This window comes from Symphalangus syndactylus, chromosome 10, assembly GCF_028878055.3.
Source record: "Symphalangus syndactylus isolate Jambi chromosome 10, NHGRI_mSymSyn1-v2.1_pri, whole genome shotgun sequence".
Classification (NCBI taxonomy): Eukaryota; Metazoa; Chordata; class Mammalia; order Primates; family Hylobatidae; genus Symphalangus; species Symphalangus syndactylus.
The window spans coordinates 48,847,723-48,875,339 of NC_072432.2; the positions used below are offsets into that span (position 1 = coordinate 48,847,723).

General features: G+C 39.2%; 1 protein-coding gene across 4 annotated transcripts in view; it reads left to right on the forward strand.

Moving 5' to 3' along the window:
* GPRIN3 (GPRIN family member 3) overlaps positions 1–26,393 on the forward strand; it is a 492,222-nt gene extending 465,829 nt beyond the window's left edge. For all 4 annotated transcript variants that reach the window (XM_063610253.1, XM_055297009.2, XM_055297010.2 and 1 more), the window contains one exon: positions 14,864–26,393. In XM_063610253.1, the coding sequence (XP_063466323.1) occupies positions 14,987–17,317 (2,331 nt within the window). In that variant the 5' untranslated portion in view covers positions 14,864–14,986 and the 3' untranslated portion in view covers positions 17,318–26,393. The remainder of the gene's footprint in view (positions 1–14,863) is intronic.
* The last annotated feature ends 1,224 nt before the right edge of the window (positions 26,394–27,617 follow it).

Consider the following 27,617-nt stretch of genomic DNA (forward strand, 5'->3'; position numbering starts at 1 on the left):
TCTGTAAAATGAAGACCATAATCCTTCTTTGAAGCTTGTTTTCAGATATGCAAATAACACACAGAGTCTGACAAATGACAATAATGCTGCAGGACTTTTCCTTAGTTCAGCTAAAGATGGGGTACTTTGTCCTACAGCCACGAAAATTCAGGCTCACAGACAATTTGAATGGTTAGTAAGACAGGGTTTTTTTTTTTTGTTTGTTTGTTTTTTTTTGAGACGGAGTCTTGCTCTGTCGCCCAGGCTGGAGTGCAGTGGCGCAGTCTTGGCTCACTGCAAGCTCCGCCTCCCGGGTTCACGCCATTCTCCTGCCTCAGCCTCTCCGAGTAGCTGGGACTACAGGCGCCCGCCACTACGCCCGGCTAATTTTTTTTTGTATTTTTAGTAGAGACGGGGTTTCACCGTGGTCTCGATCTCCTGACCTCGTGATCCGCCCGCCTCGGCCTCCCAAAGTGCTGGGATTACAAGCGTGAGCCACCGCGCCCGGCCTGTAAGACAGGGTTTTATTGAGTGAAAAGGAAGAAAACGGGGAAACAGGGACACTCCAAAGGCCTGAGTCCCTGCTACAGTGCTTCCTGCCTGGCCATTTGAATCCCAGGTTTCACACAGGAAGAGGAGGGACCAGGCTCCTCCCTGCGGCAAATGGTGCAGAGTTCCTGGGGCTCCACCCCAGTGCACATTCCCGCCAGTGCACAGGCTGGTTGGAGATTCTCCAGGGACCCCCCTCCCACCTGGCTATCTCAATAAGAGAACATACCAATCAGAAAATGAAATGGATCATCAGATAGTGAAGGACATTTTTTAAACTGTGCCAAAATGTATACATCTTATTTTGTAGGTGAATGGGGAACCATTAAAAATTTTTTTGCACAGAGAAGTGGCATATTTGTTTGTTTTACAAAGGTAACATTAGCAGTAAGTGGAGGGTAAGTGTTTAGTATTGACTAAATGAGACCAATTAGTATAATATCACACTTTCATGAGATATGATAAATTCAGTTAAGCCCAGTACTGACGGAAGAGGTGGATTTGATAACTGGCAATTAAAATATATTTTCTAAATTTTGTATGTTGATATTTAGTCAATTCCCAAAATATAGAGAAATAAAAATAAATGCCTTTTTTATTCTTAATCACTTTTATTGATGTTTTGACTTAATTTCTTAGTTGTTTGTCTTAGGTCATCTTTGGATTTATTCTTTCAGGAATGTATGATTTGAAAACCAACTGCTAGAGCAACCAGGAATAGGAAAGTAGGCGGATGGCCGGGGGTGGGCAGGGCAGAGAAATCAACTAATAAACAGGAGTCAGAAAGTCTGGGAAAAGTAACTTAAGTAAACTTTTATTCTGTGGCCTAACAGACATTACTTTAAAAAGCATTTCTCAGCTGTTGACTTTGAAAACTACTCACATTGCCCAGCTTGGAGCTTTTAGATAACCAAGATGGATAAGAAAATTATGGTTTCCTTAGCTGCACGGCCAGGCTGACCTCCCCGCACAGGAAAGAGCAGATGGAAAGGGTGTTGAAGCGTAGACCAGCACGAATCCGTCATCACTGACAGAAACTTCAGCGTGCATGCTTGCTGTTTTGCCTAGGTGAGGAGAACCAGGCCTTAAATTTTTTGTTATTTTTGAGTAGGCAATAAGTTCATATAGTTTAAAATTCCAAAAATACAAAAGGATATTAAGCGAAAAATGTTCCATCCATTCTGTCCCCCAGCACCATTTTCCTTCTCTGATAGCGATTTTTTATTTATACTTGCAGCAATATTTTATATGTCTACAAGCAAAGATACTCATTTTTCTCTTCTTAATACAAATGGTAGCATACAATATATGCCTGTATCTTGAAATTTTATTATTATTATTGGATTTTTGTTTTGTTTTAGTTGCTGTTTTACTTAAAAATGTATTTTGGAGATTATTCCATATCAATTCTTTTTTTTTTTTTTTTTTTTTTGAGACTAGGTCTCACTCCATCATCTAGGCTGGAGTGCAGTGGCACCATCTCAGCTCACTGCAACCTCTGCCTCCCAGGCTCAAACAGTTCCACCACTTCAGCCTTCCAACCAAGTAGCTGGGACCACAGGCGCGTACCACCATGCCAGGCTAATTTGTGTGTGTGTGTGTATTTTTAGTAGAGACGGGGTTTCACCATGTTGCCCAGGCTGATCTTGAACTCCTAAGCTCAGGCGATCCACCCCCCTACAGCCTCCCAAAGTCCTAGAATTACAGCTGGAGCCACCTCACCCAGCCCCATATCAATTCCTAAAGAGCTTCCTCATTATTGAGTATGGCTGCTTAGTATTCATTACATTAAAATAGCATGATTTTTACAACTAACTCCTTATTAATGGACATTTAAATTGCTTCTAATCTTTTGTTATTTCATGTAGTGAAAAACCTTGTGCATATATCAATTAGCACATTTATTTAGTTTACTCACAACATTAGTACCTAAGGTGGAATTGCAGAGTCAGTGTGTATACAACCTGGTATTTTTGATAAACATTGCCAAATTGTTCTTTATAGGAATTATACTAACTTGCATTCTCACAGGTAGAGTATCAGAAGTGCTCTCTTCTGATACTTGAGAGCTGAAAACTATATCATTAAGTCATATCCAGCTGGGATAAGTTCTCTTACATCAAGTCACAGGCATTCATTCTAAGGATGTTTCTGTCTATCAAAGGTAAATATGCTCACCTCCTAGATCAGTGGTTCTCTCAATCAGGGACAATTATGTCCTCCCAGAAATGTCTGGAGACATTTTTGATTGTCACAGCTGGAAGTGGGGGCACTACTGGGATCTAGGGAGTGGAGGCCAGGATTGCACTGCTGAACATCCTACAGTGCATAGGACAATCCTCCTTTCTTCCCTTCCCCACTACAACCTATCTGGCCCAAAATGTCGATAGTTTCACGGTGAGAAACTCTACCCTAGATTAACATCTAGCTCCTCTTGATCGCATTAAATACGTCTTACAAAGCTTAGGATTCTCCACTCTAATTTAAGATCTATGCTGAATAAAATGACAAATCCTCTGTACTTCTATAGGACATTGGTGGGAGTGGAGGGGTTGTGTTTTGTTTCTTTTGCAACACTTTAATTCTGTTTAATGCAGGAAGTGTGAGCTCCTCAGAGACATAAGTGTATCTTGTTTATATTTGTATACTGAATATCTGGCACAAAAAGGCAGTCAGCTTATTAAATGAATGAATGGATGTCAACAGTATTTCTTAATTTTCTTTGTGTGATTTAAGGGGTTATTTTATCTTTAATCAAAGATCATTCTTTTTCACCCTTACTTGATTCACCTTTCTCTTATTTCAAATGTTCACTTTTCTTTAGACTTACATAGGGGCAACTTTTTCTAGCCTACATAATAGCTATACAGGAAATGTTAATTGAATTAGAAGTATTGGCCTTTTCCCTGATTTGAACATCTATAAAGTAGTTTATTACCACCGCATTAAGCCACTTAATTATATACACTCTTGCTCACTTATAGCTTCTGATTGAATTTGTCTCGTCTCCTCAAAAGGATTGATATTTCCTTAAGGGCAAAAAGCAAAACCTTTATGCACTCGCGATGCCTAATTTAATGTTTTACAGACGGTAAAGCAAGAGAGTGACAGGTTCTTTCCTTCTCTTCCTTGCTTTTTTAATCACAACTGACAGATCAAACCTGAAGATTGTGGCCCCAGCAAAGAAGCTATTCATTCTCAAGAGCAGAGCACCCCAGATTCTCTCAGGCAGCCTGGTTCTTCTTGCAAACAGCAAATGGGGAGCACAGAGCAGGTATAGACCACAAGACCCTGAGGAATCTACTTCACAACTTTGCCTATTCCTGGGTTTCTCTGTGTTTTCCAAGAGCGGAAGAGCCCCAAGGCACCATGTCAGTAAACAGCTCCCTTTCCCTGTGGACTCCTCACTGTATATATATTGCCACCAGACACTTTTCCATCCTCCAATGTGATTAAAGGCCCAAGTAGGGCCAGGCGCGGTGGCTCATGCCTGTAATCCCAGCAATTTGGGAGGCTGAAGCGGGTGGATCACCTGAGGTCAGGAGTTCGAGACTAGCCTGGCCAACATGGCGAAACCCCGTCTCTATTAAAAATACAAAAAAATTAGCCAGGTGTGGTGGCACACGCCTGTAATCCCAGCTACTCAGGAGGCTGAGGCAAGAGAATTGCTTGAACCCGGCAGATGGAGGTTGCAGTGAGCTGAGATCGCCCCACTGCACTCCAGCCTGGGCAACAGAGCGAGACTCCATCTCAATTAAAAAAACAAAACAAAAAACCCAAGTGGGGGAACTAGAGGAAAGACTTGGTGGTGTCTGATGTCAGCTAAAGGCAGAAATCACCAATAAGCTCTCAGCCTGTTACAGCGTAGCAGGGGTCTCCCACTTAGGTGTCCACCTCTGCATTTGGAAGATTCCTTTGCCAAAAGGCAAGCAAGTGGAGTGGAAGACTTGTTTTAATGAGAACCTGGAACAGTTGGGGGTGGTAGAGGCAGTGTGGCATCCAGGGAAAAAGGCAGCAAGATCAGTAAGGTCAAGAATGCAGCAAGGACAAGAATACCTGTTTGTAAGGCTGAGTGGCACTTTACTGGTGCTAAATATATCCTGTAGAAAATTGGGATGCAGAGCAGCTTTGATCATATCTAACACAGGATTTTAAAATGCAAATGAAAAAACATGCAAATGGAGGCTGCCTAGTTTACTTCTATTAGCGTGTTGTTTAACCACCACTTAGCCCTGAGATCCTGTTGCATTCTGTTTGCAATTAAAATAAGCTTGCAATTGAAGTCCTTCAAAGCTGAGTTGCAAAAGAAGAAAATATTCAGATTTGAATATTTGTCAGGCAAATCAAGTAGATGATAAGATCCAGCTTGATTAGAGAAGGAAAGAATAACAAACCAAAATGTTTTAATCACCTCTTCTGGAGTAGAGTTCAAGTTTTTTAAAAAAATATTTTTGTTGAAAATGGACCAAAAATGCCTATTCCTCTCACCTGATTGAAAAAGAATAAAGCTCATTGTGTGTTAATTTTCAAGTTAGCCAAATGTTACTTCTTCAAGTGGTAGTCTTTAGATTGGGGTTTGGGGTAACATATAGTAAACTTATTTAAATGTTGGACCATGTATGATGGACTCTCTGTAAAATATATTGCATAATTCCTGCCTCCATAGGTAAATTATGCCAAAATACTAATTTTTAAGAATAATAACCCATGATTGTGTATTATATTCTAAGTAGCATGCTAAGTGTTTGACTTATTTCATTTGAGCTCATAACAAGTGTTGAAGCAGGTCCATTTTATTTTGTGACATTTTCCAGTGCCGTAGAGAAAAGGATACTAATGTGCAGCCATGGAAAGGCTGCCAGTGACAGGGCTCAGAACACACTACCCCGACACAGGGCGCCTTGGCATAGTGACTATTTTAAGCTGAAGGAATTTGAGAAATGGCAAGTACAGGAAGGACTCTCATACCCCTTTCTCTCCAAAGCAAGTCATACGACCCTCATGTGAGGGGTGCCTTCCCCATACCCAGAGGGAATCCAAGTGGAGTCGAAGGAACAGGCCTTGCTAAGTTTCCTGCAGTTTACTACTCTTAGCTCCTGCCCATTTTTCTTATCACATTTTTCCATGATTGTCCACTCTTCATCAACCCTACTATAAAAATGCTCAGGTTTGGCCAGGCACAGTGGCTCCTGCCTGTAATCCCAGCACTTTGGGAGGTCAAGGGGGCAGGTCACAAGGTCAGGAGATGGAGACTATCCTGGCTAACATGATGAAACCCCATCTCTGCTAAAAATACAAAAATTAGCTGGGTGTGGTGGCACGTGCCTGTAATCCCAGCTACTCAGAAGGCTGAGGCAGGAGAATTGCTTGAACCCAGGAGGTGAAGGTTGCAGGATGGTGCCACTTCGCTCCACCCTGGTGACAGAGCAAGACTCTGTCTCAAAAAAAAAAAAAAAAAAAAAAAATGCGCAGGCTTAACCATTTCTACAAGTCTTCATTTCCTTATGAATGCTTCTATGTCACATAAAGCTTATGTTAAATACAGTTATATGCTTTTCTTTTGATAATCTGGCTTTTGTCTGGAAATTCTTTTTCCTACTACCTTCCTAGGTTCTCAGGGCTCCAGCCAGAGAACCTAGGAAGGTAAGAGGAAAAAGAATTTTCCCTCCCCTAAAACACCGAGCATAAACCTTCTACAGTGATCTGCAAATATGTGTGTGTACACGTACATGCACGTGATTCTAGAGGGTTCATGGTTTTCATCAACTTCTCAGAAGAGTCTATGGCTCTTAAAATGTCCAAATTGGATCAATCATTATGAAGAGCAGGGATTTCTGTATTGCCTAATTGACCTTTATTAGCTTGGGTTAGTAATAGGGTTTAAAGGAGTGTTCCTATACCACTATGCTTTTTGAGTTTTCTGTTACTGTTCTTATTGTCTGATGATGCTGCTTGTCCAAGTCATTGAGTTTGCCTCCACAAAAAAATAAAAATAAAAAAAGGTCTCTCTTCCCTGTGTAAAACTGGTTAACAATGTGGACTCAGGAGCCAGATGGTCTGGATTTAAATTCGGTCTGCACAGCCAAAAAACATATGAAAAAATGCTCATCATCACTGGCCATCAGAGAAATGCAAATCAAAACTACAATGAGATACCATCTTACACCAGTTACAATGGCTATCATTAAAAAGTCAGGAAACAACAGGTGCTGGAGAGGATGTGGAGAAATAGGAACACTTTTACACTGTTGGTGGGACTGTAAACTAGTTCAACCATTGTGGAAGTCAGTGTGGCGATTCCTCAGGGATCTAGAACTAGAAATACCATTTGACCCAGCCATCCCATTACTGGTATATACCCAAAGGACTATAAATCATGCTGCTATAAAGACACATGCACACGTATGTTTATTGGGGCACTATTCACAATAGCAAAGACTTGGAACCAACCCAAATGTCCAACAACGATAGACTGGATTAAGAAAATGTGGCACATATACACCATGGAATACTATGCAGCCATAAAAAATGATGAGTTCATGTCCTTTGTAGGGACATGGATGAAACTGGAAACCATCATTCTCAGTAAACTATCACAAGGACAAAAAACCAAACACCGCATGTTTTCACTCATAGGTGGGAATTGAACAATGAGAACACATGGACACAGGAAGGGGAACATCACACTCTGGGGACTGTTGTGGGGTTGGGGGAGGGGGAGGGACAGCATTAGGAGATATACCTAATGCTAAATGACGAGTTAATGGGTGCAACACACCAACATGGCACATGTATACATATGTAAGAAACCTGCACATTGTGCACATGTACCCTAAAACTTAAAGTATAATAATAATAAAATAAAAAAATAAAAAATAAATAAATAAATTCGGTCTGCACAACTCACTAGTGGTGTGAACTTGCCTCAGATTCCAGATCTGCAAAGCAGGGCACATGGTAAGACCATCCGTATAGAGTTGTTCTAAGGAGTAAATGAGTTCACATACAGAACAGTGTCTGCAATAGAGAAAGCAAGAAATAAGTGCTTGCTGTCCCATGACTCTAATCTATTGTGAATTTAGAAGCCATCTGTTCAAATTGTATTTGACAAAAGAGGAGGAATATTTAGGGTCATCATGCTTCTTAAAGCCCTTTTTTTTTAACCTCTTGGTTTTTATCCAGTCTTGCTTCAGTGGAATTCAGTCAGATAACAGGCCATGCACTCGTTTTTCTAGAACAATGTTGAAAAGACAAACTGGATGGGGAGAAGGGATGCAGCTTGTTTCTCATGAGCCTTTTATTAAAGTAACCATTATAATTGAAAGTCCACATGACACTGTTAGTAGCACTAAGCAAAGCAGTCTTCCTTTCTCTTCAGCCATTCTGACTTGCTTTAGCTACAGTCTGAAGGGACAAAACAATTTTTCAGCTAGTGTCTCCAAAAAGTGCATTTTAGGCAGCTGTTAGTGCCAGGGTATGCTCTTTTTAAAGAAAGAAGAAGGGACTGCTCTTCCCAGCCTGTGACTGTTTCCTGGAATTGAATCACCTCTCCTTCAAACTCTGCACTGGCAGAATCTGCTGGGTTCAGAATGCAAATGATCCAGGCAAAAGTTCCCAATTAAAGGGAGCAATTAGATCAGATTGAATAGGATGCCAGATGATGTTTTTTCTTTACTCTTTTCTTAAGGATTAGTAATCTCTTACTTTTTGCCTTGCTGTTCTCTGAGGGTCTTTGCATGAGCTATCTGATTACTAAAAGCGGCTGTCAGATGGCTGGAAAGAAAGGTGCTCACTGAGGTCCCTGTAACTCTTATTTCATATCACTAAAGAGGCATGATGACATCCTGGAGCCCTTGTTCTAGCAGTGCAGTGGTTTCGAAGTGGGCTAAGGCAATTGCTGCCCACAGGATTATCACTATGACCTGCACTGCATCAGCCTCCTGTCAGTCCAGGGCCACCATGCCTCTCCCCATCCATTCTGCTTAATGCTCTTCCCATCAGCGTGGCTTTGGGGGAAGTCACAAAGGGCTGAGATTCCCTGCTGCCTCTCTTATTAACTGCAGGTATCTGTTATGCAAATAGGCAGCGTGGCATAGTAGCGGAACTCACTATTTTCAGAATGGGCAGTGGCAGTGTCAGCTTTCAACAAGCTGGCTGGACTTTTCCTAAGGTGACCAATTATGAATGTCACTGTAGTGGATGTTAATGCCATCTGGGCTGCCCCTGGATTGCAAATCACTTGCAAATAGAAAGTTCCGTCTCCTCTAGGGAGATATATATAGATATATAGATATCTATAAAAATTAAAAAAAATTTTCTTTCCATTTTCTTCTCAGAGTTACAGTTTATAAGGAAGCAGCATAGGAAGGGCCCAGGCATTAGCATCCATTAGAATTCAGTTCAACAGGAATTACAGGTATTCTACCTTGAGTGGGTTACTTAGCCTCTGGGCCTCAGTTGCCCTCCCTGTAAAAGGTGGATAATGTTTACCCTGTAGTCTTGCAGTATTACCAGAACAAGGCTTTAAGTCTTTGCTCACGATTTTAAGGATAGGTGCCAAAAGAGTCTGCTGTCAAGGATACGGTTCCCATTAAACTTAAAGATAAACTCACTTAGAGGTACCATTAGCTTCTGTGTGATTTCTGCTCAATTCAGGAAGAATTTATAATGTTACAGAGAGTCTTTTAAGAAAATCTTTATTTGTCGAGCCCTCTTCTCAACCAGGTCTTGACCTTAGGCATCTGTGTTCATCTTTTGCAGAATCCAGTTTTAGCAAGAATCTTGCTAAGCCAGCTTAGAGAGAATTCCCCATCCCTGACATCTGATCACCTTGGTCAACCATGCTTTCAGCAAGAATTTGTTAAGTGGCTTAGCAAAAATCCCCCTTCACTTGATGTCTCCTCTTAGTAATTTTAAATCCACTGACACGCCTGCCCCCCACCACAACCCTCTCCTTGGCTAAATATCTCTACTTGTTCTTGTTGTAGTTGAATTTGAGCCCCATCTCTCTACTCTATTGCAATATTCTTGATACCCATCACAAAAGTCCTGAATAAAGTCTTCTTACCATTTTAACAAGTGTCAGAATAACTCTTTCTTTAACACAGATAAAAGCTTAAATACCAAGGTTTCTAAAAGAGGCTAACACTTTTATGGTGCTTAATATGTGCCAAGATGCTGTTTGTTCTAAAGGCCAAATCTATTCCTCATGACAACCCAATGAGGCAGTACTATTATTATCCTCAGTTTATAGATTAAACTGGGGCCCTGATAGGTTGAGTTACTTGCCCAAGCACACAGAGCTAAAGCTAGGTAGTGGAACTGATATTCTAATCCAAGGAGTCTGCCCCAGAGTCCATGTTCTTAAACACAATGTCAGACTGCCCTCAGAGGCCTGCAAATTAGAGTGGGAAGTCTACTCTGTCAGTACTCTTAGAGCAAGGTCTTCAAACCCAGCTGCACACATAACCTCAGGTAAGTAATGTTAACTAGTGTAGCAGGACGCTGGTCACTTGGAGAGTCCACGCCCATCAAGGGGGACAGTTCATCTCAGTGCCACCTAGTGGTTGCCTGTGGAAATGCAAACCTTACAATAAATAGAGGCAAGGGAGAAATCTGGATTTTTTATGAAAGATCTCTTCAATTCAAAAGAAAAAGAAGGAAAAGAAAGGGAAGGGAAAAGGGAAAGAGTTCCATCATTGTGGAAAACAGTGTGGCGATTCCTCAGAGACCTAAAAACAGAACTACCATTCAACCCAGCAATTCCATATGGTGTATATTCCAAAGGATTATAAATCATTCTGTCATAAAGACACATGCATGTGTATGTTCATTGCAGCACTATTCACAATAGCAAAGGCATGGAATCAACCTAAATGCCCAACAATGATATACTGGATAAAGAAAATGTGATATGTATATACAATGGAATACTATGCAGCCATAGAAAAAGAATGAGATCATGTTTTTTGCAGAAACATGGATGGAGCTGGAGGCCATTATCCTTAGCAAACTAATGCAGGAACAGAAAATCAAATACTGCATGTTCTCACTTTTAAGTGGGAGCTAAATGATGAGAACACATGGACACATACAGGAGAACAACAGACACTAGGCCCTATCAGAGGGTGGAGAGTGGGAGAAGGGAGAGGATCAGAAAAAAACTAACTAATGGGTACTAGGCTTAATACCAGGGTGATGAAATAATCTATTCAGCAAGCCCCTGTGATGTGAGTTTACCCATGTAACAAACCTACACATTTACCCCTGAACTTAAAAAAAAAAGTTTTAAAAAAGAGAAGGACAAAGAAAGAGAAGGGGAAGGGGAAAGGAAGGAGGAAGAGAAAACCACGCAGGACACACACACACACACACACACACACAGATGCAACACACCCTTCTGTAGAAGGGACTCATTAAGTCTGGGGGCTACTGTTTGCACCTCCTTTTTTGTGCAAGTTATTAAATCTTACCATAATGGACTCTGGTTGATGATAAAGACACATACTCTCCACTCTAAACCAACAAGTAGTCTGAACTAACAAGTAGTTATACATATAAAAAGTCTAAACCAACAAGTAGTTATATATTTAAAAAGTTATACTTTTTAAATGTCCGATTTGTCTGACCTACTGGAGCCCATAGATTTCTGCCATTCAGTGAGGGAGGGAAGGAGTGTTGGTTCAGAGCTTGGGTGAGTCTCTTCTGGGCTCAGGGAAATGCTGTGACAATTCAATTAGCAGACAGATTGGAGAGTAGTACTGATTTGTTATCTATGCATAAATACAGAGATTTCAAGTGCCAGGTGTTAGCCAAGCAATTAGGGCTTTTCTTCTTGATCTTCAATTGATGGACAATTAAACCTCTATTAGCAAAGCAAATGAAATAAAACACACTTTCGAAGTTAAACTAAAAAGTTAGCTATGTGTTGGAAATGGAAGTAAACACAATGGACTTCTGAGAGTTTTGTGAAGTCATCTTCATCTAAATCTTTTAACTTTCAGTTGCTGAACTTTGAGCTGTTCATGTTTTATAGTCCTCTTTGGCGAACTAGCTTCCTTGGCACCAGTCTTACAACACAGGAGATATTCTGTGTTCCTGGCTTTATGAGACCTTCCAACTTTTCATAGCAGGTGTTCAGTGTTCTTGGTTTTAGTTATGTAAACCTGGATTACAGATACATAAAGTTTAATAAGTAAGATAACACCATTTTCTCACTTCCAAAAGCACTCTTTTACATTCTGTTTTTATTAACATTTCATGCCATGGATCAAATTTTCCTGTAAGTTTGACATTTGTCAGAGCTGCAATAATGGCCATTTTGGAGGGTAACAGGATCAATTAACAACTTTTTATGCACAAGACCCTGCACTGTGTCTTGTGGAGTCAACAGAAAAGAATCAATAGGCTTCTTTCTTTTCCTTCTGGGGTTTGAAGTGTTTTTTGGAAAAATGAGGCATTTATATAAGTAACAATGGTGCGAAAACAGTGCACCAAAAGAACAATACAAAGAACACAGATGACCAACCAACCTGTAGGAGTTTTTTTTTTTTTTTTTTTTTTTTTTTTTTTTTTTTTTAAGAAGAGAGACTTCATAACTTGAAGGCTTTAGAAGTCTTCAGAAAAAAATGAGATTTAAGTGGGGCCTTGAAGAATGGGTAGGCTTTTTGAGGATGAGGAGGGCAGACAGTGGGAGGAAAAGTATAATAAACACAAATGCAAAACAGAGTGAAAAACTGGCTGGGGCAGAGCAAGTGATTTTGCAACAGAATACTGGGGTAAGGAAGAAATAGAATAGAAACCTACAGAAATGGTTTGAGCAGAAAGCAGTTAAGACCAGGGATGGGAAAATATTCAACCTATTCATATAAAGAATGAGGTTAGAAGGAAGAGCTTGTTTAGAGGACAAAATGCATTCTATTTATTGTTAGATCGTATGTGATAGTAGATCAGCTGGATTACATTGAACTAAAGGATAAAATTATGTATTTTCAAAATCTAGGCCCAATCGGATTTGATTTTGCCTTATTTTGACACTTTGTAGCCTGAGTGAAGATCGTACAGTTTGATGTATTATTCATCATGTGCAAAGAAGTAGAATTCTTGAATTTTGGAGCTGGAAAGATCCTCAGAAATCATTTAATTCATTTTGCCAGTGAGTTAATTTGGGGTTCAGAAATATTAAGTGATTAGCCTGAAGTAACATGGCTTATTAATGATAAATATTAAAACACAGTCATCCACTAATTTCTGATCCATTGCTTTATCCACATGACCTAGTGTCTAGTTATCCTTTCTAAAAAATGCTTATAGGGCAAGTCCATGGGCTTACACCTATAATCCTAGCACTTTCAGAGGCTGAGGCAGGAGGATCACTTGAGTCCAGGAGTTCATTCAAGACTATCCTGGGCAACATGAAGAGACCCTGTCTCTACAAAATATCAAAAATTAGCTGAGCATGGTGGCATTCACCTATAGTCCCAGCTACTTGGGAGGCCGAGGTGGGAAGATAGCTTGAGCCTGGGAGGTCGAGGCTGAAGTGAGCCATGACTGCATCCCTGAACTCCAGCATAGGTGACAGAACAAGACCCTGTCTCAAAAAAAAAAAAGTTTATACATAAACACACACGTATAATTTTACATAATCATATGCCCTAAATCATTTCAGATTTTTAAAATTCAGCATTTTCCACCTTTGGGTACTTTCCCCTCTCTGTCCCCAACTTATCACTCTCCCTCTATTTAACACCTAATATGTCTCATTCCAAATGTTTTTAGAATTTATGTAATCATACACAAACATGTGTGTGTGCCTGTTCGTGTGCATACGTGTGCATTCTTTTAGGTCATTGTTTTACAAAAATTAAAATGTATATGCTGTTTTCTGGACCTCGTTTTTCTCATTCAATCATACCTTGAGGAAATCTCTTCCATGTGAAAAGTTATAGCTGAATTATTTACTTTACTGGTTGCATAATACTCTGTAGTAGAAATATGTCATGACTTATCCTATCATTCTCCCTATTTATAAAGACCAGTCTGCTTTTCTTCTACAAATAGTACTTCAGGAAACATCCGCATATTCATATGTTGGTGTTTCTATTTCTGTTGATAGAGTTGGTATCATTGAGTCAAGGAAATCTGTATTTATAGTTTTAAAAACTAAACTGCCTCCATAAGAAAACTGTAACAATACATATTTATTTGCACCTACAATTAATAAAAATACTTCCTTTTGCTAGATCTCCCTAGGCCTTACTATTAAAAGTCTATTTTTTTTAAGATTTTGCAGATGCAACTGGTGTGAAGTAAAATTGCATTGTTACTTTATTTGCATTATTTGACTACAAATGAATTTGATCGTCTTTTCATAAGCTTGATGGTTATTTAAATTTCATATCTTGTAAACTATGTTTTTATATTTGTTATCCATTTTTTCAATGGATTATTTGGTCTCCTTGTAAATGTTAAAGAGCTCCTGCTATATTATAGGTATTTTTGCCTGCCCTCTAGGGTTATACACTTTTTATTTCCCCCAAACGTCTTGTATTTTTTACACCATCTTTTGTCATGCCATAAAATTGAGGTTTTGAATTTTATTTAGTCACCGATGTTTATGTTTTCTCTTACAGTGTTTCTACCTTCTCAGAAAAAGCCTAGCTCACCTGTCTCTAGATTACATTTATGATGCCTAGGTTTTCTTATATGATTTTATTTATTTATTTTATATTTTAACCTTTAATCCACTGCATCCATCTAGGATTTATTTTTGGAATTGGTATAATATAAACATCTACTTTTCTTTTCTTCCAAATGAATGAACAGTTTGCCAGCTCCTTCTGTGAAATAACTCAGCCTTTCACCACCAAATTGTAACACCTCTTTTGTCATAGATTAAGTCCCCATTTATATTTGGATCTATCCCTAGATTTATTTCACATATCTGTTTATGCCTATTTCAATACTTATTGATTTAACTAGAGTGGCTTTACAGGATTTTCTGACATCTGCTAAATCAGATTACACCAATAACTTTTGAGGTAGTTAGCAAACTTAGGTAGATACATGAAAAACCTATTTGCTAGACATCAGTGGGATGCAAGCAGAAACTAATATATCAAAATAATATTTTTGTAATTATAATTTTTTTCAAAATCTTTTTCTCAAGTCTATTTTTATTTATTTTTTTCATCTCTCTCCCCACAAGGCCTATTTTTATATCAACAGGTATGGGAAGAAAAGTTTTTAATGTGCTCTTATAGAAATGACAGTTTGGTTTATTTTTCAGTCCTTAAGCGACGTACTGTATTAATGATGCTGTTTCCTTGATTCACAGGCTGGTTCTTCAGAGGAATCATCCCTGACTGTGTCATCACTCTGAGCTCTGACTGCGCTTCCCTCCCCCACCAGTGGGAACACTACTCAAGAGAGCTCTGGAGTGCTCCTGAAGAGAAATTCCATGGGGACTGTACCTGACCCTCTGAGATCAGCTAAAACTTCCCTGATTGCAGCTTCCGGAAAAGAAGAGGATCTAGGAGAGCCACAGGCTGCCTCACCTCGGCATCGACCAGCTCTCCTGTGTAAAAATGCCAATGGCTTTACAGGTGCCCCTGCAGAACCAGACCTCAGCCCCAGGGCAGCTGCCGAAGCCCTGATGCAGGTTTGTGAGCATGAGACCACCCAGCCAGATATGTCTTCTCTTGGTGTCTTCAATGAAGTGGAGAAAGTACCTGCCACATTCAATTCTCCCGGCAATCCCCAGCTGCCAGGGAGCAGCCAGCCCGCAGCATCAGCCCCGAGTTCTGCAGCAGGAAGGGATCTGATACACACACCATTGACAATGCCCGCCAATCAGCACACCTGCCAGTCCATCCCAGGTGATCAGCCCAATGCCATCACCTCATCCATGCCTGAAGATTCCCTGATGAGATCACAGAGAACCTCAAATAGGGAGCAACCTGAGAAAACAAGTTGTCCTGTGGGAGACATCCTCAGTAGCATCAAAGATCAGGTGTCCTGTGAGTTTCCTTCCCCAGAAACAATCCAGGGAACAGTGCAGACTCCAGTGACAGCAGCCAGGGTGGTCAGTCACTCATCCTCTCCTGTAGGTAGACCTGAAGGGGAAAGGCAGGGAGCCATCTGTGACTCTGAAATGAGGTCCTGTAAACCTCTAACTAGAGAATCTGGATGTTCAGAGAACAAGCAGCCCTCTGTCACTGCCTCGGGCCCCCAAGGCACAACTCCTGTGACACCTCAACCAATGTCCCTCACTAGCGAACCTTCAGCATGTTCCCCAGGTCCAGAGAAGGTGCCACTGCCAGCACAGCATCAGATGTCAAGGTTCAAAGAAGCCAGTACGATGACCAACCAAACTGAAAGTAAAATCAAGGAAGTTCCCAGCAGGGCTTGGCAAGATGCGGAGGTGCAGGCAGTGGCGAGTGTCGAGAGCAGATCTGTCTCCACCAGCCCCAGTATCCTCACTGCATTCCTGAAGGAAAGCCCTGTTCCTGAGCATTTTGAACAAGAGCAGCTGCGTGTCATTTGCCACAGCAGTGGGAGCCACACACTGGAGCTCTCTGACAGCACGCTAGCCCCCCAGGAGTCCAGCCAGTGCCCTGGCATCATGCCACAGGTGCACATTCAGGCAGCTGCAGCTGTGTCTACAGCTTTCCAGCGGGAAAATAAACTAGTGAGCCTACCAGGTGGGGTCCTTAAAACCTCATCAATCAATTTGGTCTCCAGTAATGCCCAGCATACATGTAAAGAAGATGGGAGGTTAGCAGGAATGACTCCAGGGAGGGAGGAGTCAACTGCTAAAAAGCTCGCAGGTACTAATTCTAGCTCCCTGAAAGCTACCGCCATTGACCAGATTTCTATCAGTGTATGCAGTCAAGCTGAAACAAGTTATGGATTGGGGAAATTTGAAACCAGGCCATCTGAGTTTGCAGAGAAAACCACAAACGGCCACAAAACAGACCCAGATTGCAAACTATCTGACTCTTGTGGCTTTATCAGCAAAGCTGACCATTCTGGGAGCTTGGATCCCACTAATAAAGGAGATGCAAGGGAAAAGAAGCCTGCATCTCCTCAGGTAGTAAAAGAAAAAGAGTCTACTGGCACTGATACCTCGGATACCAAAACCCTACTGCTCAATCCTAAATCCCAAGAAAGTGGAGGCACAGAATCAGCTGCTAATCCTACACCTTCCCCAATTAGGAAGAACCAGGAAGCCACCTTAGAAGAAAACAGACAGACCAAGACAGCCACCAGCCTGAGCCTACCATCTGATGCCATGGGTGACTCCAGCCCAGGTTCCGGCAAGAAGACCCCATCTCGCTCCGTCAAAGCCAGCCCACGCAGGCCCAGCCGGGTCAGCGAGTTCCTCAAGGAGCAAAAGTTAAATGTGACAGCAGCTGCTGCTCAGGTAGGACTCACTCCAGGAGATAAGAAAAAGCAGCTTGGCGCAGACTCCAAGCTCCAGCTGAAACAGTCCAAGCATGTCAGGGACGTCGTGTGGGATGAGCAGGGAATGACCTGGGAAGTGTATGGTGCATCCTTGGATGCAGAGTCCCTGGGAATTGCGATCCAGAACCATTTACAAAGACAAATCAGGGAACATGAGAAATTAATCAAAACTCAAAATAGCCAGACCCGGAGATCCATTTCCTCAGATACTTCTTCAAATAAGAAGCTCAAAGGAAGGCAGCACAGTGTTTTCCAGTCCATGCTGCAGAACTTCCGACGCCCCAACTGCTGCGTCCGCCCTGCCCCTTCTTCTGTGTTAGATTGAAAGGGAGTATTTATGGGAGTTTGTGTATAAATTTACAGTATTCACATGTGTCCCTCTATGTCAAAGCTTGCTTAGTTTTTTGCTGCAAGACTAGGAAGAAAAAGCAAGTATTCACTATAGGAAATTGCTATAAAAATTGTTAGATCCTTTGACCTGGAGCTCTATAAACAAAAATGTCATTTCAATTTGAAAGAAGGAACAAGAGAAGAGAAACAAGCTTCACTGAAGGTTTGCAACTTTAATAAATTGAAAATAATACTCACTGGGTTTTTAAAAATATGATGTTGTTCATAGAAATAGCATTATTATATCATTATACATGTATTATTTTGTATTACTGCCTCAATTTATCACACAATAGTATTTCCATTAAAATCCCTGCTTCATATTGAAAGTAGCAAAAACACTATTGGCAAAAACATTGTTATAATTTCTAGTCCTATTGCAGTAAGAGTGCTGTAACCACACAAATTTTAAATAGGTGATACGAACCATAATGAAAAAAATGAGAACAAATTTGACTCATTCCTAGGCCAGATAACATTAAATAAAAGCAGTTAAATGTGTAAAATACGAAATATGAATTAATGTTTGTAAACATCTGCAGACAACTCTTTTTATAAACCTTCTTATAGCTGTTAATAAATATAAGAAAGTTATATTAGGAACATTAGCTAAGATTTTGACTATGAAAACAGCCTACATTAAACATGGATTTATATAGACACATTTTCCTGCACTGAAGGCAAGGCGCATCTCTGTGATTCTGACCAGACATATTCATATTTTCTTACCCTAGAGGAAGTACATGGGGCTGAATTCTTGAAAAGAGTCATCAAATTAGGGGTAATACTAAATTGATATCGTGCAGGTGTTCTCCAGTGATATTCTACTGAGAATGCTAAGGTTCTGGTCAGGAACTATAAATAGCAGATTACCAAACACTGCTTTTTCTGTGATGATAAGAGCCTCGTAAGTAACAAAAACAATGTTTAATTTAGACTCCTGTAAACAGGATGCAATTTGTGATTTTTTTTTTAATTGGGTTCAGTAACTTCCAGTAACAAATGTAGTCAACACCAAATTAGAATGCGAGCTTCCTTACAATTTTTGTACATAGACTACTATCATCTAATTGCTGAAGTATATACTCTGGAGTAAAAAGGTAACTTCTGCAAACTCATTGATTTTAAGAGAAACACCCATAATATCCTTCAAACCCAATGAAAGAAGAGGCCTTTACGAGAACATGGCTTGTGATTTGGGTGGATTATACTTCCTGGGACGTCGGCCCTCCCATGTCTCCAGAAGAGACGTGTGTCCCAAGACACATGAGTATCCTCCAAGGCACTGGCCTGGATGAGCAGCATCGGCTTGAGAATTGGGGTAGTGTGGAAAGGAAGAATGAACAACGGCCCTGGGAAGGCTTCCTTCCTGCAGACATTGTTGGGGGAGTGCTGGTCTCCATTTTGCATTTAGAAAACCAGACTTAGATGCTGGAGGGGCACCGGTTGCCTTCTTTGAACTCATTCCCCATAACGAGCTAGAAAAGAGTACCTAACCACAGGTATTCTCTCTAGAGACTCATGTCCCGTGGGTACAGTCAATTCACAGTGTCTATTCTGGCTTTTTTCACTTTAATTCTGTTTTGCACATTCTGAACATATGCAGGGAAAAAAAATCATTCCTGAACTTTAACAGCACAAGCTACACTCGGCACAATCTAAATTAGTAAAAAGCCTTTGATTTATTTTGAAGCAGTTTAACTGTAGACAAAGCTTGCATACGTGGACCAGTATTCTCAGAGCCTGAGAGTTGTTACAGTTGTTCTATTTGGAAATTAGAAGGAATTTTTTAATAAGGCACGCTTTTCAGTTTCTTACCCATTGTTGTCTATTAAGAATATTATGTAATGTCAAAATTTCCATCAAATTACCAAGCAAATTACTATTAATGATTAGAGATTTAGCTTAATACTCTCTCTTTGGGCCTTAAATACCCATTTGTAGTTGTGTTCATGTCACTTCTGTCTCAGATGCCTCTGCCAGGACATAATCTCTCTGCTAATTCTTGCTAGCTGGCTTCTCCCTCCAACCTGGGCATACATGCTGTGTATACACAGAGTACAGCCTGTGTACACAGTAGCAGCTGTCAACAGTGCCTACTCCAGATGGGTGGCCCCAGGTAATCCTCTGCTGTGAAGTGGCTAGAACAGGCTGTCCCTGCATTAAAATAGGTGAGAATAAGGAATTTCGCATCTGGTAATAATATTTATTTTCATCCTTTAGAGTAACCACATGATTTGTAAACAGTTAAATGAAGCAGAGGCCTGAGAGAGTTGTTGGCATTTGTCTCACATTAAATACGTTAAAATTGCTAGATTTGTTGTTGTGGTTATGCCTCTCAAAACTTTAAGAAAATTTGTTTAATGTACTAAGTTTAACTGGTTTTCTTTGGTGCTAGAACCAAATTCTTCACTTCTACAACACTCAAGAGATTGTAACAAAATATTTCAAAAATATTGTTTTTTTGTGGCTCATTAAATCCTATAGAACTAACAGCTTTTAAGGACAGTAACAGAAGTATATCTTTAGATGGATAAATAAGATAGGGACCTATTCAAGACAGCAGCATTTTTATCTTGTGATACCTTATCTGAGAATTTTCCTTCACTTCAATCTGTGACATAGCATTAGGCATTTAGTATACCTTATTTGTGAAACCTAAGGTTCATTCAACAGATGAAGTTGCATAACAGTTTTCGTGGCAGACTCTTGGAACTTGCTCAGTTTTTTCCTTACTTTACCTGCATGACACACATTGGGTTGAAAGTTGTTTGGTTTTACCCTTCATTTCTCTTAGATATGATTTGGTTCTTTTTCATGCATTTTATTTTTGAAATATATGGAGGAAATATTTTATTGAATCAAGAAACAGAAAATATTCCTTAAACCAGTAGTAAAAAGATGAGTTAGAACTCCATGTCTGGAAGACAATTCAACATTTAAAATATTAAGATGCTATACCACTTAACAAGTGAATACTAAAATTTTTAATTTAAAGATTGATTGTTCTATTTTTATGACCATGAGAAAAATGTGACAGCTTCAGCTGTCATATGTTTATCTTGAATGCTTTTCTAATTATGTATTTCTGGATTATTGACTTTGAATGCCACAGACCAACTACTTTACATAGAGTAAAATATTGATTAACTTTTGTGCTTTGGGTCACTGGCAAAAGTTGAACATCCTGTTAAGTCAAGGTTAACCAGAAACCTTTTTGTTCATGTCTGAAATGAAATATTTATAAAATGTGTTAGTATGTTTCCTGCCTTGATAAGTTCACCTATATTGAATGTAATTTGATCTTTGATAATTTTTTTAATCTTGAGAATTCTCTGATACTGTTTTGAATACCAGTGTTCACCATGTTATAAAGTTAAACATAAAAATTGAAATAAATTGAACTAAATATGCATGTGTAACATATACCTTAGAGGTTGGATTTCAGAACCAAATTCATAATAGGAGCTTGCTGTCTTAAAGTAGAAAGCAGAAGAGGAAAATAGCATTTGTTTGTATTCTAGCATATTGAGGTTTCACTGTTCCTAGCTTATACTAATGTTTTTCCTCTCATTTCTGGGAATGCCTGTCATTCTGGGAATCCCTATATATAGCATACCAAGAACAGAGTATGATGTTACTTTAAAATGTGTTTACAGAGGATATATGCAAGTGTGCTGTTAATATAAATTGTTTGGCCTTTTCTGCATCCACTTGGTTACTGTTTTGCTGCCAAAATGTGTGAAATGTGTGTCTTCTCTTCCTCCTACATATTGTGCCAAGTGTTTAAAATTTTGTCTACTCCTAGTAACACATAATTAACCACATCCCTTGTCTACTTTTATGAATCAGTATAAAGAAAAACAATACATTAGGATAAGGTTTGCATATATGTATATGTGTTTTTATTGAAAACTGGGCACTTGTAGCCTTGTGTAGACCTCTACCTGCCTGATTTACTAATTATCTGTAATGCTGCCATGGAGATGATGCTGTTTACTCTCTCCTGCTTTGTTCTAAGTGGTGTTTGAGAAATGAGGCCTGTGAATTTCCCTTTGTGATAGAACAGTGAACTCAGCAGTATCTTGGATAAGTGAGCCAACTACCTTATTCCCACACTGTTTTTGTCTACATGGTGAAATCAGAAGTCAAACATCCCCTTCAGTGTTTGTTATTTTACATATGTATCTGAGCATTTTGTTTTCTGTTAGCAATGCTTCTTGATGTTGTGCATGGCCCTTTTTGGTTGATTCTCTCCAAATTCGGGTCAGCTGCTGCCACCTGGCAAATAACAGGGGATATGCTGAATCTCCTGTCCATCTTCATAACGATATCCTTCTTAATTAAATTCTTCAACTGGCTGAGCAATTACAAATGTCATCTGTCCAGACACATGGGCTTAAGGATGTCTACAAAATTTTAGACATTTTTGCAAACGGGAAAAAAGATAGTCTTGTAAATACTGAAACAGATTTCCATGAACTTTATCCTACTCTTGGAAAGAAAACAATTCTCCTTGGCTGCAGAAATCAAATAAGCTGGGTTTGCAATGACCAAGGACATAAATGAAGATGGATTGAAGTGGAAAAATTCTGTCTCCCCAGTGATCAGTGACATCTGCCAGAGGTCATTACAGCTACTTTTAACTGTGAACAGTCACCAGCTAAACTACTCACTTGCCACAACAAAATAACCTCTCTCAAAGTAAATCCAGTATATCTGTATATATGTGTAGATAGCAGCCACAAACAATCCTGAAACATTACTTTTGGCTGTTAGGTAAGTAAACGTGATGATAATTACAAACAACATTCAAATAACCTTGGACCTTGGTGAAATGACTTGTGGTGGCCAGAATGGTGCAACAAGATGTTATTTACAAGATTTTTTAAGACACAAATATCTCAGATACTAATAATGAGAATAAAGACTGTTGAATATGAAATTAAAGCCAAGCAATAATGTGCCAAAAAGAGGCAGTTATACCAGCAAATGCATCTACTATGGGCACACCATTATATAATGATGGTTTGCTTTATGAAGACTGACTGTAACCCACAGGATAAAATAAGCGAAGGCACAGTTTCTGCTTTCTTCCTGGAAAAACTTGTTTAGAAGCTTCATAAAGAGGTACAGCACTAATGAGCATTAGAAGGGATACAGTTGGCATCTATGTTTTTATGCAAACCCAGAGGGAAGAGGAGCCACTCAAAGTCTTGCTGGCTTAAAACTCAAGACAGCTGCAACCAGAAGTTTTGTTGAAATGGAGACTTTAAACTTACGGTAATTACTCTTTCTGGACACTAGCATGTAGAAAGCAATTCAGTTAACTCTGCCCAGAGGATTACCAGCTTTAGCTGTGAAAAAATGGGCTCCCGGATGTAAAAATCACTAAAACGTGAGATCGTGTATCCAAAGAGGCTTCAAATGATGCCTTACAGAAAACGATGCTCCAGATGGGCACTTCTAAATGCTAACTCTTCATCAAGTATCTTTCTGGATTCAAGCTCAAAATTAATAGGCTGCAAAATAGTAGGAATAAAAATCACATATTTTACACTTTAGAAAAGGATACTGATGATCAACCTGCATGGTGATAATTATGATGAGATACCCCAGTGATTTAATGATGTTAGAAGGAATTAAATGGGAGAGAAATGCTAACAGCTTTCTTGATCTCTTAACTATGGAGATGTCACTCATTTATTTCTGAGGCGAAAATTATAGCTTGCTTTTTGACATTGCTGCTAGTATTGTTCTTTGTTGCTTTAAAAATTGTCTTTCCTTAGAAAAACTCTTGAGCAGTTAAACACTTTTTTTTCCGATTCATATCATTGCTTTTAATAACATGTAAAGGCCGTGTGTAGAGCAAACTATATAGAATGAGGAGAAAGGGCTTACTCATGTGAATCGGCATCCTTCATGATTTTAGTTTCGATTCCTTAACATTTATTTTAGATCACATCTTTACATAACTGATTTTTCCTAATGTTTTCCATCGTGTCTTAAAATCATGCTGGTATATCAGGAGATTGCAGTATTATAGTCATACTCCCCAATCCCTAGAGGAGAGGAGGGACTAATTCTTGTTTTAAGGGCCCCTGGAGATACCTTTTATTAAGGTTGAAAAAGGTCAACACAGCCTGAAAATAAGAAAAATATATACTAGCAATTACTAATTTTCTAAATGTGTGTATCTCTGCTGTACTAATGTGTGAACAATATGTCGTGCATAATACTGTAGCTGGTCGTGGTATGTCAATACATTCTGTGAGAGTGTACAGTCTGAGTGATCAGTTTTCTATTTTTATGTGTAGAAAAAAAATAACGTCGTATCCCATTTAAAGACCAATTTCTGTATTCAGGCAGGCATATGTACATACATGAATAAAGCCAACAAAAGTGTGCACATGTATTCAGTAACAGAATTTGTCCTTTTATTTTTGAAGGTCAGAAAGGGCTGTTTGATTTGCTTTTTTTTATCATCTCCTTCAGTAGGTAACATAATTATCACAAAGGCTGAATATAGTAATCAGTACATTGGCATATTATTAAATATGCCAGGGCTAATTAACCATGCCATTAGTCACAGGTAAGGTCAGTTCTTTGACCACTGGGATAATTTACATTCCTCACACATCCTCTCTGTGTTAAGTGTGTGACTAGGATGTACATACTATGGGTGTGATTGTGTACATACCTTGTATGAATTATCTGAATCCTCAAAGCATTTGCAGGAAAGAAGGAAGATGAAACAGTTGTTCAAAAGCCTCAAAAGGGCTAATCAATATATATTTTCATTTTCTACACATAAAAATGTAAATAGCTAATGCACATATATATGCACACATAATACATTTTATTTATACTAGTATATTCAGATAAATCACAAATTAAAACCACTAATTGAAAGCTACATATTTCCATGACTGCTCTGTTTTACAAATATTATTACTGGATCAGATGCCCCCCCCATTTAATGGTGTTACTCTCTGGTAGCAGATTTTGTGCTTAGAAAAGTCCAGCATCTGAAGCACAGACTGGTAACTGAGTAGCTACAGAGAATTAATGCTGTTCTTTTTTTTTTTTTTTTCACCTAATTTCATATCTGGAAATGCAAACAGTGATGCAAACCAATTATGTTTTGGAGACTCCTTTTGGACATGTATCAGTGTGTTGATTTGCACAAACCAATAAAAGCCCTACATTTTTTTGGAAATGGATCCCGAGATTTCAAGCATGTATAATCACTCAAAGTGGATATGATCACAGGCATTCTTCTCTTGAGCTCAGCAAAACTATGCTTACCAACACCAAAGAGAAGTCAAAGATTTAAATGAAAAAAAATTGCTGATGATGTTGGTGAGATAATAGGATATGAGCAATGAACCCTTGGGTGGGGTTCCAGGGCACTTAAATTGCCTCATGTCTTCAGTTCCTTAAGATGGACTCAAATAAAAAATTAGTATTATCAATAACAGGTGATGCTGTGTGGATTCTAACAACATTAGAATCATTAGCTGGCAAGTGTCAACTCTGGACAACATTTGTCAGCTTATCATAATTCCAACCAGTTAATTGATATTGTTCAAGTTTATCTCATTTCTTCTCAAAGGAAGTGCTCTATTAGGGATCAAAAAGTCTGACCTGGTTCTTAAAACCTAACACAATTTGACCTTGAATCCTTGACACTAAAAATTACATTGGCTGGGTATCAGATTGAAAATATGCATGAAGGCTGGGCGTTGTGGCTCACGCCTGCAATCCCAGCATTTTGGGAGGCCAAGGTGGGCAGATCACCTGAGGTCAGGAGTTCAAGACCAGCCTGGCCAATATGGCAAAATCCCCTCTCTACTAAAAATACAAAAATTAGCCGGGCATGGTGGTGTGTGCCTGTAATCCCAGCTACTCGGGAGGCTGAGGTGGGAGAATCACTTGAACCTGGGAAGCAGAGGTTGCAGTGAGCCAAGTTCGCGCCATTGCACTCCAGCCTGGGTGACAGGGCAAGACTCTGTCTCAAAGAAAAGAAAATATAAATGGAAATACCAGAATCACCCCCTGATAGAGAATTCCATTTGGCAAAGTACAAACAACCACTTCTCAGTAGAAAGTTAAGAATAACATTTAAAAACATATTCCTGTTTTAGAGAATTAACGTGCTATCGTTGTATATTAAATAAAAATAAAAAATTAACCAGCTATAAGAACACTACAATTACAACTAGAGTGGCAGTGTTTTTTAACTAATAAAAGTGTACATGTTTATAATTGCAGCATACCTGAAATCTTGATGTTTGTCAGTACTTATGGTTGCTTAAAAGATAAATTTATGTGATTATTTTTGAAAGATGTGTATTAATTTAAATAATACCCAGAAAAATTATAACTTAAAAATTGCAGTTTTCCATATGAGAATCATTTATGTGTGTAAATACTCAACCAAGATCAAAAGTGTGGTATAATATTAAAAGAAAAAATATTCAAAATGGAAAGTCCATTTATGAATGTATTAATATTAAAATCTAAAGTTATGTTTTTTTATAATGTCTATATACAAAGGTCATAAAATCATTTCAGAAAGTTCCCATCCTCCAGATATTGACCAATAAAACTTCATTTCCTACAAAAAAGTAGAAATGTTATAATTTATACAAAGATGAAGTAAGATTTCGAAATTACATATACTTACAACTTCATTTTGGATTTGATTTTTGAATGGATGTGTAAAATTCTGAAATTCACCTAATGACTTAATTTTACCCTCAAAAAATTAGAATATGATTTTGTTTGCATCTCACTTTTCATAATAAATGTAATATAGATACAATTTATTCTGTTTTTTGTTGACGTTATTGTTGTTTCTGCTGCTATTGAAATCGTTCTTTTAACCATGAATGCGCAGAATCAGTTGATTTTCCATGTGACAACTTCTGCTAGGAATCTGCAGTGGAACTGGAAGTATTTGCAATGAAAGAACTTTTTTCTTTAATTAAAATAGAATTCCCATAGAATCAACAATGCCTCCTGGTCATCAAAAGCGAGGTTTTTCCTGTACTTGGCAGAGCAGAGTGTGTGTGTGTTTGTGTGTTGTGTGTGTGTTGTTTGGTGAGAATGATGAGAGCTGAGCATTGTGAAAATACAGGCGGGGGTGGGGTAACAGGGCTGGGTAGGGGTCCAGGGCACTTAGATTGCCTTATTGTCCAGGCTTAGATGCCTCTTACCCAGAGCCATCAGGTGTCCCCTGTGTAGTTCCAGCCTTTCTGCCTACTCCTGAGAAGATAAATTGGGATCCTGTAGTCTGGATTCCTAGAAGGAGATGGAAAGCCCAGCCATATCCCCCAGTTTGACTTGACCAGTAGTAAAACTAGCACTACAATTTGATCCCTTTTTATCTCCTTGAATGTCTTCAATTCATCAAGGACCTGTAAAGAAGGAGAGGTACAAGATATATGAAACCCAAATCTCAAAACAATGATTTAGTGAATTTCCCATGAACTTTAAACAGTGATTGCTTCAAAATTTCCAAGAGCCATACTCTCCCTCCAACTGCTGTGTGTGTGTATAAATGCACACTATTTTAACCTAAAATGGTGCCCAGTGGCTGCCATTCTCTAACTCTTGCATACTTAGACATTTATTCTTGGCCAAATTAAAACCTCATGCATTTCCAAAGATATAAATGCTGTGCATGGAGAAGTTAGATCTTGCAAGTCTCAGGAGGGCTGAGATAGTTTGTCTTATGCCTATAGCTGTTTATGTCCCACCAGTGGGTGTTTGTTTCATTAGGTGCCATTTCTAGCCAAATGTTCTCATTCTTTACATCTTCAATGTTGAGTAGCAAACAGAAGAACATCCTTCTTAGCATAATCTTGCTTCACTGGACTGACTGTGAACTCAAAATACTTCTTGTTTCTTGTGAAGGGTTTGCCTTTTGTAAACAATATAAGATCACTTTTGGTCAACCACCCTGTCTGAGTTTATCTGGGCTGCTATAATAAAGGATAATAAACTGGGAGGCTTGTAAATAAATTTATTTCTTACAGTTTTGGAAGCTGGGAACTCTAAAATCAAGGCCAATTTGGTGTCTGGTGAGGGCCTACTTGCCGGCTCACATGCGGTGCCTGTTTGCTGCGTCCTCACACAGTAAAAGGGGTGAAGGGTTCCCTGCCAGGCCACTTTCAAAAGGGCACTAATCTAACTCATGAGGGCTCTGTGACCACCATCTAATCACCACC